Source organism: Montipora foliosa, chromosome 9, assembly GCF_036669935.1.
Source record: "Montipora foliosa isolate CH-2021 chromosome 9, ASM3666993v2, whole genome shotgun sequence".
Taxonomy (NCBI): Eukaryota; Metazoa; Cnidaria; class Anthozoa; order Scleractinia; family Acroporidae; genus Montipora; species Montipora foliosa.
In genome coordinates this window covers 26,094,341-26,108,947 of record NC_090877.1, presented here as the reverse complement: position 1 = coordinate 26,108,947, position 14,607 = coordinate 26,094,341, and the positions used below count along the sequence as shown (strand labels likewise).

Below are 14,607 nucleotides of genomic sequence, written 5' to 3'. Positions count from 1 at the left end.
TCCATACTTTCTCTGTAATTTTGTGCCTGTGGAATTACAGGAAAGGTATGGCAGAAACTCTTATTGATAAAATAATTTCTGTAATAGCCATTCTCTCAAAATTTATTCTGCAGCACCTTTGAGTGCATATCTTTTGTTTTAGAAAATTGCATAATTTATCATGAATACTTTTCATCGTTTTGAACTTCCTTACAAACCTTTGAATTTCTCTCCATCTTGCCCTGATTACCCATGATGCACTCAAGAGCTTGAACTCATCTATTCAGTCCCAGGTGTTCCACACATTTGACTAAACTCATCGCCAAGGTTGCCAATTTGGCAACTGCTCCGGCATGGAAGTGGTGTCGTGTTAATCGATATATTTTTTTAAACTCTAGATCGAGACAGAATGAAAAAGCTTGCAGTTCTCTTCTTTCTCTATTAATATTAATTTTGTATGAAGAGTTGAAGGACAGCGAATAGATGTACACACGTAAGAGCGATCGTAAGGCAGCCATCTTTGTTGCAAAAGGAGAGGGAAGAAAAAATACTCACTGTATGTGGGGTGGGGTTAATTGCCATTTTTGTTTGTGGTGCCCACTGCTGGTGAGAATGGAAATAAATTTGAACTTGCATGCAACCAGGTGACTCTGCAATACTGGAAGCTGCATCACTTTTCCCCCACAGATTTGAAGAAATAATTTAGATTTTGGCTTTGACCTCATAAAAGCAATTGTCTTTGAGAAAGCGAGACGGTTGGCTTTCTAAGTTGCACGCAGTCAGTGTCACTCGTTTACTCCATGTGTCTGGCTCCATTTTCCTGCGAAATTGTCAAAGGTTTAGCGATTACCTTTTACTTGTCATTCATTACTTGCTGATCACCGTTCGGCAGCACTGATCAGCTACATGTATGTCATTGCCTGCTGAACAGGTAAGCATATGTGACCCTATTTGGGAAAAGGGGGATTAAGGTGAATTTAGAAAACAACGTTTTAACGCGTTTAGTCGCGTTCGTCGAAACGCGTGGAAACACATTTTTTGTGCGTTTAAACAGATTTTTAACGCGTTTAAACAAACGGCTCTGTTGCGCTTCAATTACTGCATTTCGTATGCTGAAAAGTACGCTAATTTAGTTGTATTTGAATGAATAAATTACCTGTTCTATAATATGAAATGCGGAGATTAGAGTGCATGTCTTCCAACCCACTGTGTCAAAATGATCAATTCATCAGCAAACTTACCTTTTGCCTTTCCTTTTTACATTGCAGTAAGAATCACATTCCGTCTATAATAATTTACTATCCTTTTTTCTGTGAGCGCCTCATGCGCACCGACTTTAGCCCACTTGCAGTGCACGAATCTCGTGCTATCAACAACGGCAACCAGACAATTAGCACACGCAGGAAAGAAGATTCGGTTTTCGAGTCTTCCTAAGAATGGAGCAAGCCGTCGCATTTGAGCCTACGGATTCTGCAGACAAGAGCCAACGATATTGCTCAAAGAAACGCGAACCACTGAACGACGCTTAAAAAATGTTTCCATTAGCGCATCAGGTTTCACCAAGAGGCTGGTCAATCATTTGTCTCAAGCTTGTTTTAATATTTTTAAACTCTTTAAAATTTTCACATTCTCCTCCTTCGTGTTTTCCTCTTCGGAATTTTTGGCGACAAAAAGAGCACGTCGCCAGAATGAAGCAGAATCGAAGTGATGACGCCGCTAGCCTTCGGGATGTGTCATATGTTATCACTCGAGTAGACTGGTCACGATGTCGTGACGCTCGCCCCGCAACAACTGAAAAATCAGGTTTTCGCCCCATAGCGACGAAAAAATTGGATTGTTTGTACCATTATTGATAATGCCTCGAGAAAATAGAAATTACAGAAAACAGGCTGTCAACATTTAACCACCTTCAGAAGGACGTAATTCAAAGAATGAGCGAATCACATAAACATTTCATCGAAATGTGACAAAGTAAACATCGCATTGACTTGACCAAATACTTCTGGGTTGTGTAATTCTCTCCATTGTTATCGTGGGGAAACAGAAACCTAAATATCCAGTTGCGAGAGAAGTAGGGAGCAATTCAGTGAAACTGGGAACGTTTTTAGATTCGCTAACATTTGGTAGTATCGCAAGTATTTACCGGTTTTTCTGATCAGCGAATTGATTTTTTCGGAACTTCCTTGGTGTTCACGAACAGGCTTTCCATCGGATAGTCTTAATTTATTTGTTACGGATTCTTTCAGTTGTCGCTATAATAATATAATTATCGTGGGACTGTGAGAGAAGTAGCGAACGATTTAACGAAAGCAAGAGCCGTTTTTCGCTATCTTTATGACCGGTACCTTCCGGTGTGATTAATGGCTCGAAGTTGAAGCTTTGGCCGAGGACGCTGAATATATCTGCTCTCGTTCGCTCATGAAATAGGTTTCCTCTGCCAACTGCAAATCACCCGCGAATGTTTCGGGAAGGTTGGATGGGTTCAGAGAAGTATGATCCATTTCTTTCAGAGCTTTGCTTTTTTTGTTATTTCAGAGGTTTAATTGAAAGCGCTATCATATTGTTGCAAGTTATCGTGCTTGTGTCTTGGCGCTTCACTATCTGCCTATTCAACCCCTTTTCATTATCGCAAATCATAAACAAACAGGAAATTAAACAAACTGATGTCTCCTTTTGACAAGTACTAAATGACCAAAAAGTCTAAAATTTCGGAAGGTTGCGTGACTGATCGCGACAAATATGTGGATCAGTTTATTTCTTTTGAGCGGTAAACAGCGAGTCGTTGATCAATTTCTTTTCTAATGGCTTGAACGTAACTCTTAAATGCAGCTTTAGTTGAGCCCTGTCATGATGGTACGAGTTGTTTTATCTTCGTTCGGTTACTTGGGCCTTGGTCGTCGCCGGGGTCGTCGCTCAGAGTCGGAAGACAGCCGCTATGTCAACTGCCTTGATCAAACATGAATAAAGGAAAAATGGTAGTAAGTTTGCATGTGAAGAATGCCTCAGCTGGTAACCCCAATGCAGAATTTTATTTGATTGATTTATAAGTGTTTGCGACTCTACTAAGACCAACATGAACAGCATTCAACAATCAACGTTCTGTTGTACATTTCTAAAACAGGATCGCACATGACAAGAGAAACCTACTGACGACCCTCGCTAATCACAGGGTACACATCAAAGCAAACTTGTGCTTAACACCATCTTGAAAATTCATTTGTACATTCCTCACTTCATTTGAAACAAATTTCTATTGTTTATGCTCATGATTTACCGTTAGAGTCGCTAAGTGAGTGTTTTGTTTTTTCCTCAGAGAACGCCGCCAATTTAGGCATGTTTAGGTTGGACTAATTCGCATTTCTTGTCTTTTCCGAGTACTTGCAGCGACTAAAACAATCAAGATTTCGATGGTTTGTCGAGCTGCACTGTTTAAATAAATCACAGTTAACCCCAGATGACACCCAATAATAATATTATAGCAAGCAGCCATTTAATTATGCGCTCACTTGAGGTAAATTAACAGCGTTTAAACGCGTCGTTTGTGTAAAGCTTTTCCGACATGAAATCTTACGCATGCGTTTTTTTCGCGTTTAAACGTTGTTTAAATGCGTTTAAACGGTGTTTTAACGCGTTTGCGTTTAAAACGATAGAAAACGCGTTTTTTTGTTATTCACCTTAATCCCCCTTGTCCTAAATAAGGTCACATATTTAATCTCTGCCTGGATTTTAGGCTTTATAGTTTTGAACTTACCTCCTTTGCGTTCTCAAGTAGAAAGCAACAAGGTCCTCTTTTGAACAAAGTTTTATTACCTTTAATTGACCAAACAAAAGAGCATGCATGTGGATCTCCTCTTCCCTGAATTGAAAATCATACTTTACAACAAACCTGGTCTCTTTAGTGAATACATAGGCATACTAGTTTTGCCTTTTTTTGTGCAAAGCAACTATTTTTTATACCTTGCGAGCAGCGATTGTTGGTACCGGTGATGTACTGGCAAGTAAATTCTTACAGTTATTATTATTATTATTATAGCAGTACAAATGTTTGGATGCTGGTAGATAAAGCAAGATAGGGTGAATCACGTAACCTATCTGCATAACAGGAAAATAAAACTACAAATTCTAATGGAAGAAAAACAAAATAACAAATTAAAAATGTGGTAATCAGATGACCGCTTAAAATAACTAAAAATTGTAGAAATATTAAGATGTGATCATTTTGAATGTCCTGGCAATATTAAGTGTGCAGCTCAAAACAGCTTTCTGCATTCTCATCAGAATTTCTCGGTCTTCTTCCAAAAATGTTTCTCATCTCAATTTCAAGCTCCTTGGACCAACCTCCAAGTACATCCATAATGACATTCAATTGTATGATCTTGTATCCTGGGTGTTGTCTTGACAGCTCCAGTCGTAGAGGTCCATACTTCTCTGCCTTTTCTGTTTCTTTCTAACCACGGACAGCTCATCTCAACCATCAGTACTTTCTTGCTCTTGTGATCAACAAAGCGTGCATCCAGGCGATTAGAACGTACAAAAGTGTGATCAGCACATACTGGTACGTCCCAAAATGCTTCTGCATCAGATGACGTGGAGAGTGGTCTAGGCCTCACTTGAGACAACCATGGAGGAACTTTCTCAGGAAGCTTGAGATCTCTAAGCATCTCAAAGAAAAGCACCTTCATTGCCATATTGTGTCTTTCTTTAACTATTTTGACTGTGCTAGGGATGGACAACCAGCAAGTACATGGGCCAGACTTTCAGTGGCTTTACCACACATTCTATATGTGATGTTGTTCCAGTCTTAAAAGCCGGGTAGACTAAAGTTGGAGTGAGCTGTTCATACAGCTCCATAATACCTGCAATCCATAATACCTGCCATCTTGATCTCGGTAGATTTCCGTGCCAAGGTTGATCTTCGATCTTCTCCACAAGCTTTTCATTTACAGCCTTCTTGAGATGTTTCTTGATCAGCTGTCCCTTGATCTTCACCTCTGGTGCTTCCAATGGGCTGCACGATGGTTCGGGGTTATTCAACTTCAGAGCTATCCCTAGTTCCTCAGCAAACTTGTTTGCATCTTTAATGGGTGCTCCATTAGAGGAGAGTGAGGACTGAGGGCTGAAGCTGGCTTACTAGCCGGCTGTTTTGACTTGCTACCAGCCCTTATTGACAGCCCTGGCAGTGCACATCCTATGTTTACTCCTGTTTACGTTGACCTTTTATGACCTAAAAATCAGCTCCAAAAATTGCCCTCGACTTATACTTGAGTCATACAGTTAGAGCTGGTTTGGTAGCACTTAAACTATCAGATAATTGGCATAACAATAATTGCCAATAAAAATCCGCATAACAACTGACTTTACACAACAAGTTGCGATTGTATTAAATTTTGTGTGTTTTATGAGCTTGGCTGGGCTTTTCGTTGTCCACAGGAAAATTTGGAGAAATAACATGTAAGTGGGTTACCGTATTTACCCGTGTATAGGTCGATCCCATGTATAAGTGGACCCCCAAATTTTGATGGCAAAAAAAGCAATTTCTTAATTTCTTTGTCAAATGTTCATGAGACACTAATCCTGTATTCTTCGATTTCTGGAAATCTGGATACACAAAAAAATCAGGGCCTCAAGCGCTTAATAGTTTTGTTGTTCAGCAGCTGTTGTATATGCGGGCGTTTTGTCCTTGAGTTTCGAAAAAGTTCTCTGAAAATCGAACATGTAAACCTCAAACTCACCTGTTTCGTTGTTCAAGGATAAAGGGCTTTAGAGGATAAGCACAATGCAACATCACAGAAGCAGGAGTCGATCTTTGAAAATAACTTGCGAACGATGCGAAAATGTGCAAGGTTTAATTGGTCCTTGACTTACAATTTCTCAAATGGCAAACAAAACAAAACTCATAAACCAAACAATACGAAGTTTGCAAAAGCATTTAAATCTGCCAGGTTTGTATAAAGAATAAAAAACAATCATTACCAACCAGCGTTTTCACGCCAACACAAGTGACGATGCTTGCACGCAAACACGAGGTATTGCGCCAGGTTACTAAGCCGTTGAACGATCGTGTTTTATTCGAAGAAACAGAAATGCTTTATAGAGCTTTCCGCCTTTGGAAAACGAAAATTTCCAGTGTCTATTTCATATTTGTGCTTGTGAGTATCTTCAACATTTAGAGTTGGACAAATCCTTTTTTATTTCAACTGGAATTGCTTACATTCGTTTTGAAGTCTTTTGTCATTCATTTTGAAGTCTTTTACAATGTACGTCGGCTTTTGTCCATTGCGTTCGTTATGCCCAAGACAACATTATTATGTTAATTTTGAATAAATTACTTAGCTGGAACTTGGCTCAAAATCTTTGACCCGTGTATAAGTCGAGGACGATTTTTGGAGCTTCTTTTGAGGCCATAAAAGGTCGACTTATACACGGGTAAATACGGTAAATACAAACCTCTGGACATGCCTCTTACACTACAGTCATAATCATCTGTACAGTACCGCTCGAAACTATTAGTGCATTTCCACGTGGTAATACCTCGTCTTTGCTGATAGTGTGATAGTGTGGACGAAAACTGCAACTGAAGTAAGTCATGTCTCCAGTCACCACTTAGTAGAGAGAGGGTCTGTTAGGCCCCTTGTTACAGGTGGTTACCGGTAGTCCACTCAAACCAGTCACCAATCTCAAAGTTTATTGAAATCTCTACTTTAGGAGTTTGAAATCATGGAAGAAGAAAAGAGGCATAGCTCACAGGTGCCCCCAACCACAGCTTTAGCAGAAAGACAGCAGAGCAGTTCTTATGCGGATATTGTGAAACGGAGTAATGAGTCCTACAGCAATGGTACTGGCAAACAGTTTTGGAAACAGTCAAATCAGCCAAAATGGACACCAGGCAAGTTCATCAATGTTTTGCTTTACCTACGTATGGCTTTAGGAATACAGAAATCTATGTTTTTCATACATATGTATACAGAGTATGCCGTAATATATAGATTTAGCCAAGCCTAAAAGTGGAGCTCCCGCTGCTAACCCCAGAAAGCAAATTATACACTCTTGTTTTTTATAAACGTTCTTATAATATAGTCTGGTGTTGTGAGGCTGAAAACGTTCTTAAAGATGTTTATTACTTTACATGGTATAGTTTTTGTGGTAGTGCACTTCACACTATGTCACTGGGTTTGTGGAGTGAGTGATTGAGTGAGTAAAGTGATTGTAAAGGCCTGGCCAAATGCTCGCAACATTAAATTTTCAACACAACATCTTGCAACATTTTTGGGCACAACATGTTGTGTACGTTTGGCCACCCATTTTGGATATGTTGCGTGCATTTGGCCAGTCCATTCAACACATGTCACAACATCATGCAACAATGTTGCAAGATGTTGTGTTGAAATGTTGCGAGCGTTTGGCCAGGCCACAAGGCGATGGTGGCAAATAGGCCCGCAGGGCGTGCATAACTCACGAACATGAACAGGTCTGCTGGAAGCGAGCTGGAGTTTCAACAAAATGAGCTCCAAAATCGGCATGAATTTGTAACACTAATGAATGATAAAGCAGCTGCTATTTCCAAAACGATTACCTAGTGATAAATAACCTGGTCTAGGAGAGTGAATTTTTGACTTTGCAAAAACAGTGGTAAACATCCTCAAGAGTTGGGCTATTGTGATGTTTGTGTTGAATTTGCACATTTCTTGTCAATTTTTGAAACACTTGCCATCATTTTGACACCGATGTATCCTTTGTTTCGTGAGTAAACATGCGAGGTCACTTGATCACGGCGCCCGCTGAATTCAATGTCACTTTCGATTTTGCGATTTACTGGTGCAGCCAAAAGTACGAGAGAAAAATTGAACGTAGCAAAAATCTCCCAAAATGTTCTTCGCTGATGGTACCTTAAGTTGGCAATTTTAGTTTTTTTCTATGTCGCAAATTTTGTTGCTGATGGCAAAATATTTTATTCTTGATTGATACTTCCTGAAAACTTCTTCTTCTCTTCCTAAAAACTGTGTATCAATATTTATTTACTTTTGCATCAATATTTGTTTTGCATAAAGCAGGTTAACAAAATCTGTACCTTGCTTAGTTCGCATTTTTGAGCATTAAAATAGAATTTTCAGTCCTATGTTTCTGACGGAAAGTCCTATATTTTGAGGTCACCCATCCAAATACTAACCCCGTCCAACAGGGCTTAGAGTGCACTCTCAAACAAGTTTGTGGTGAAAAAGAAGTTGTAAGGGAACTTGGCTTAAGGGCGGTGCCTACTAATTAAAGATATTTTTGCCCTGGTGTGTGATTATGTTAACGAGTGTTATTGAAATCCAAAAAGAAAATTGGGGGTAACCACACATTTTTCAAAGATAATTCATGAATAATATTTGTAAAAAGCTTTAAAATACAAAGCAATATATGACGTTCTTTCTCAAATTGAAGCTTAATTATCTCTGAAAAATACATTGTTACCCTCAGTTTTCGTTTTGGATACCTAGAGTACTTACTAAGATCTACTTTCTCCGGATAGTTTTAAACCGCGCAAAAATATCCCTATATTTGTAAGCATCACCGATAGGAAATCTGAGTGTCTTGAGATGCGCAGAACGTATGCGCAGTAACAATAGCAGGCACCGTCCTTAAATTTCTCAAATTTCGTCGCCTCTTCTCTCGTGCTCTTTCCTGTTTTTTAATCTTTATCCTGTTGCTCGTCACTAATATGATTTCCCGCCAATGCAATGCTGCTTCACGATTTCCAGCCAAGGAAAGTTCCCCGAAAACTCCCGTCCCCAGAGGCTGTCCTGCCTCCCCGCCTCCACCCCGACAGTCTGTGCGGGCGAATGTACGTGACGTCATAACCAAAATTTCTCGCATTGATAGATTACCCAAAAAATCTTACCCATGGTGCTCCGCTGACACGCTTCGTGCACCTGAGCTCCGCTATCAATACATGTATTCAAACATGACTTCAAGGGTTTCAAGGCAAATTGACTGCTCCCAAACATGACTGGCTGCAAACATGCCTGTTTTTATCTTATTACACAATGGTAAAGAATTACATGCACCCTAAGTGCCTTTGGAGATTTAAACCTATGGCAACAATCTTCCATTACAGGTGAAAATGTGGATAACAATAATGTTCCACCGTCAAAGAACAAAAAGTTTAAACCTTCATATGGTACAGGTCCTTACCAAACTGAAAGTTATAGTCCCTCTTCTGGTACAGAAATGGCTGACCCAAATGATTCTACGTGGAAGCAACAGCCACAGCAACCACCAACACCACCCTATCAGAAACCAAAACCAGAGAGATCCTCCCCAGTAAAGGACTCCAGGTTGGTATTTTGGCTACTTTTGTACTGATTTGAATGAGGTTAAACGAAGTTTAACCAAGTAAACAACTAGGAGCGACAGCAGCCAGTTGGTCAGTGGTTTTAGTATACTTGCGCATGCGTGGAATACCTCGTGCTTTGGGCTGTATCGCTTATTTATCAGTGTGGCGGGAAGTAGGAGCATTGTGTGTGGAGCGTTTAGCGGTTTTGTTTCCTATATACAGTTGTCATTCCGTAGATGTGTTCAAAACTGCTTTCCTGTTAGTCAGGATTCCTTTTGGGTCCAGTTACGAGTTTGTTCTGGGGGAAACGCAACTTCGGGCGAACTTGCGATCGAGTTTGGATAGCCGCCATGTTGGAGTCTTGTAGCTTTATTTTTGGCAACGTCAGTTCACGCAGCTTCAGTAAGCGTTTTCTACCATCGAGATCTTATTCAGGGCCCCGCTTCTTATCGCATAAAGCCATTCACGACCACGTGGAATTTGCTTGGGATCACGGCGTGACCTTTGGCCATCTCCGATCCCCGTACAAGAATCACCTGGCGGGAAGCTTGTCTTCGACCGACCTTGGACAGCGTATCCTTTGCACAATTTCATATGGGACAGGGCATTTCATGCATATGGACTTATGAGCTACACATAGCTCAGTTGTTAGGTGGCGTAGCGTCAATTTTAGCGTCTCGCTCGTATTCTGTCAGGCTTTTAGCGTTATGGTCGCGTCATAGGCACTCTCTCTTGGTTGTAGTTTGTTTCTAGTTTTGCTTTGGGCCTTGAACTCGACTATAAGCATATTTTTGATACTACTATTACTATTATCAAGAGGCTTGGGCCGTTGTATATTTTATGTATCGGCGTGGTGTTAGCGTGTATTTTCTCTTTTCATTTGCTAGCTAGCATGTTGCGTGGACTTGTTTTGTACAGTTTTACGTACTTATGTAGTTTAATATAATTACTTAGTTTACGAGGAGCAAGCGTTATACTTTTTTGCATTGTTGTTTAGCGTTGCGTTCCACCTTAGAGTTGCATTGCGTTGTTTTTTTTAGCGTTGCATTGCGGGGCGTTATATATATATATATTTTGTATTGCGTGGCGTTGTATTCTCAGCGTTGTTTAGCGTTGCGTTGCGTCTTAGCGGTGCATTGCGGTGTATTCCCAGCGTTGTTTTTTATCGTTGTATTGCGTGGCGTTATATTCCTTTTTTTTTTGTATTGCGTGGCGTTATATTCCTTTTTTTTTTTTTTGTATTGCGTGGCGTTATATATTATATATTTTTTATATTGCGTGGCGTTGTATTCTTACGTTGTTTAGGGTTGCGTTGCATCTTAGCGCTGCGTTGCATTGCATTGTATTTTCAGCGTTTAGCGTTGCATTGCGTGGCGTTGTATTCTCAGCGTTGTTAGCGTTGTGCTGTATTCTTGGCGATGTTGTCTAGTGTGTGTTGTTTCCCCAGTCCACTTCCGCCCCATTACACCCCTCTCCATTCCGCAGTCTGCTGTTGTCCACATGTGCATGGATCCCTTGGGTTGGTTGTAGTTTCTGGGTTGTTCTGGCAGTTTGCGGTTAGCACATTGCAGTGGTCTAGGCTGTTAGCGTGGTCATGAGCAGCTCTTTGGTTGTTGGGTGCCGTCGGATTGGGCGAGTCGGGGCTCTTGCTTAGGGGCCATGAGCCCCTCTCTCCGAGCCATCTAGGCTCGGAGGTCCTCCGGCTGGGCGTGGGGGCTCATGGCTGGGTTGTCAGGTTTTGCCAGCCATCGGTGCAGTCTCCACCTTGGAGCTGGCTGCCAATAGTGGAAGCTCCAGGATGTTTCGGGCACCCAACCTCCAAAGAGCGACGATGTTGTTTAAAGTCGTTTTGGCCCGAGTTCTCAAACTTCAAACATTACTGCACAGTGACCACAACATTTTGAAGGAAGTTAACAGCTCATAATAAATTGAGTAAAATTTGTGTGTTGTCTTTTGTATTTTCTTCTCAAGATGTATTCTGCTTCTTAAATTATTTTGTTTATTTATTTTTTGCAGGGATGATAGCTCTCTGTCTGCTCAGGAATGGCCACCAAGCTTGAGGTATATGTTTTATAACAATTTACATGTATAACAGAGATCTCATTAGAATTAACCTGCAATCAGGCCCATTTTAGCTTCGCTCTGAATACATGTGTGTTCTCTTACGTCGTCACTCACTAAAATTCCGGACTGTCGGCGGACCAAACTCATGATCTGATTGGCTGTCAAAACGCTTCGTGATTGCTTGCAGCTCTTGCGAAGTCCCCTAGACTGATTAGCCATTAGCGTAATATGAAGAATGTTTCCACCTTTTTTTCTTACAACGACAGTGCAACTTGATTTTGTTGGAATAAAATAATGTAACTACACGTATGCATCTCGAAGATATCATAACTTCTCCAGGGTCGCCCATCCAGATACTAACCCCGCCGGATAATGATGGGCTTTTCAGGCCAGTGCAACACAATCTCGGCAGAACAGAACATGCAACAACGACTGTTAAGAATCCCTACTGGCCGGAGGCAAACCAGTTGGCTATTTACGAGCGCAGCTGAGAAGTTGAACCAGGGACTACCAGGAACAAATTCAACTATTGGTCACGTGTCTTGAACCCGGGATCCCCAGATCTCAAGGCAAGCGCCCTAACCACTGGGCCCCACTGCCTCCATATTTTAAAAGTTAAAATCAGATGTTTGGAATTGTGACTGTAATAATTTTATGTTATTTAGTTGCAAATCACTGATGTGCAAATGTTGTGTTGCCGGTATAGGGAATATGTCCAGAAAGCATTCGAAAAGTGTGAAACAGAATCAGATAAAGATCAGACTGAGCAATACCTGAAAAATATGCTGACAACTTCATTTAAAGATGGAACTGCTTGGGTCGTTGATTGGAATAAAGAACAATTGCCAAGGTAAGAATGATTGTTAGGGTGGAAAGCAACAGTTACAACCAACCAGAAATTAATAAAGGCCTGCTTTAGGGGAAAAAGCCCAAGCGTCTGTTGGGCAAGAAACTGGTAAAATTATATATATCTCAGTTAACAATGCCGGTAAAGTTAGCGAGGTTAACATGGGGATGAAGGAAAGGAGAAAAAAAGAAAGAAATATTGTCACAACTCACAATCTCATACAAATAAGTTATTGATTTCAGTGGATCTGGTGATGATGCGGCTAAATAATTAACAATTATTGGGCGAGGTTGAGCGAAATATCGTGATTTGTCAGTGGCAAGCAGACACCAATCATGTTATTTTGTGATAGCCCAGTTTAGCAATTACTTTATCATTCGATCACCGAGTTTGTTTTTTATTTTTGTTGTCGGGAAGCTGTAAGCGTACGCGCAGCCTGGCAAGAGTCGCGTATACAGGTTTTGCACGGCAGCCACGTTGCATGCATATGGCAGGAACAATGAAAATGTTTGCATTAGAAAGAACATTTGTTCCCATAGTAAAAAGAATCTATTGTTCCTGCCATGCAACATGGCTGCTGTGCAAAACCTCTTTTGGCAAAAATCTATTCGTTTCCTTCTCAGCATAATTTTATTTGTAGACTTCAAATTGTACTTACAGTCAAACGCTCAATAACAAAATGTAGGCATAAACAAAGCTGAAAAAATTTAACAGTCTTCAAGGACTTGAAATCCAAATCCCAGAGAGGGGAAAATGAGGTTTCCATTGATGAAGAAGCTTTAATATGCTCTCCGACAGTTTACCGATCTGCCATTTTCACACAAGAGTGTGGTTTCAATAACGCATGAGCAGAATATTATTTGCAGGACACGTGGTGGGATCTCGGCCAATGAAAAAGAAGGAAATCATCGAATGATAAAAAGTATTGCTTGCTGGGGTTAACGTGTATTATTTGATCGGAATAAAAAGAATCTGTACATTTGGATAAAATCTAGTGTACATGCTGATGATAACTGATCATCATAAAAGCTGGGGTAGAGTTGGCAGCACTTGAAAGAACAGTCTTGTTGGGATCGCAAGCATCCTCCCGAAAGTCCTCAAAATCTAAGGTTGCTTGTGTCCACCTGATGTTGGGACTAAAATTTTTGGCATTGCTGTATCTGCCGTGAAAGCATTAACTTTTCTTTTCATATTTTATGGTAAGCTTAAAGAGATCTCCACAAGAGGAGAAAAAGCTACCAAGATGGCATCCTTCACGAAGGAGATCCCCACCAGCAACCAGACGAAGAAGGGAAAGAAGCAGAAGTTTATCACATTCCAGAAGTTACAGTAGAAGTAGAAGTAGAAGCAGAAGCCCTAGTCCAGAGAACAAGATGAGACCGAAATTTGATAATAAAAGGCTTGGGAAGAAATCCCCAAAACAGAAAGGCAAAGGTCAGAAAACACCGAAAGGAAAAAAGAATGCAAAAGGGTAAGCAATGTAGGAGTTCGCTAAAGTCGAAAGTTATTGCCGCCGAGCAAGGAAAGCGAGCGAGCAGCAACATAATCTGGAGTTAAGGAGAAGTATGTAAGCTGCGACGAATTCTCGAATTCGAGAGTGCATTACGTTTAACTGGAGTGCATTGCATTTAACCAGAATGCACTGGGCCACAAGCAACGTAAAAAAATAAATAACAGCCTCTAAGTAAATAAGTAATAATTTGCACTACAGCTGCCCCTGATGTTAAGTACAGTTGTACGTGGAATTCAGTTTGTCCAGGGCGGGGAGATTACAAATCAGTACTGAATATGAAAAGGGCGTCGTGAATAGTGGGCATTGATCATGGCGGATATGGTGGTGTACCAGTAGAAACAGAAGCTAAAGGAAACGCAAGGTCAATTTGTACGGCAAATTGTGGCCACCGGTTTTTAAAAATGTAACATTCCGCAAAGGGGTGAAGTTTGTTAGTCTCAAATAACGTAATGAATAACCACTGATGTTGCACAGTTTTGTGTCAATGCTTTATTTAGATGTCCTTGATCTGGATTATAATTATTATAATTAATTGATCTGGATTATAATTATAATGACAGTTACGCTTCGTTGAATTCTAGAATCATAAAAAGAACTGTGACGAAATTGTCGTTACTCAAACTTGTAGAATGATTTGAAAAACTACGATGAAAGCGTATAACACTTTAATTAAACAATGCATTTGGTGCAGTTAGTAGTTCAAGTTACATGGACTGTATGCACATATGGAGAGAAGCCATATCAAATCAAATCAAATCTTTAATTTAGTTCTTTTTCATAGAATTCCATAATTAATTAATTTTAATTACTTAAAACAATCAAAATGATAGTGCTATGATTAATGTAGCGGTAATAAGTTTTTATGATGATGAAATGCAAGTTGAGGAG

General features: G+C 40.3%; 1 protein-coding gene across 3 annotated transcripts in view; it reads left to right on the top strand.

The window, feature by feature from the left end:
• Window positions 1-14,607, top strand: part of LOC137969504 (leukocyte receptor cluster member 8-like) — a 74,074-nt gene that overhangs the window by 11,857 nt on the left and 47,610 nt on the right. For 2 of the 3 annotated variants that reach the window (XM_068815788.1, XM_068815786.1), the window contains exons 4-7: window positions 6,685-6,865; window positions 9,077-9,296; window positions 11,312-11,356; window positions 12,066-12,209. In XM_068815788.1, the coding sequence (XP_068671889.1) occupies window positions 6,685-6,865; window positions 9,077-9,296; window positions 11,312-11,356; window positions 12,066-12,209 (590 nt within the window). Of the gene's footprint in view, window positions 1-6,684; window positions 6,866-9,076; window positions 9,297-11,311; window positions 11,357-12,065; window positions 12,210-13,410; window positions 13,678-14,607 lie in introns of all 3 variants that reach the window. The other variant, XM_068815787.1, reaches the window with a different exon arrangement.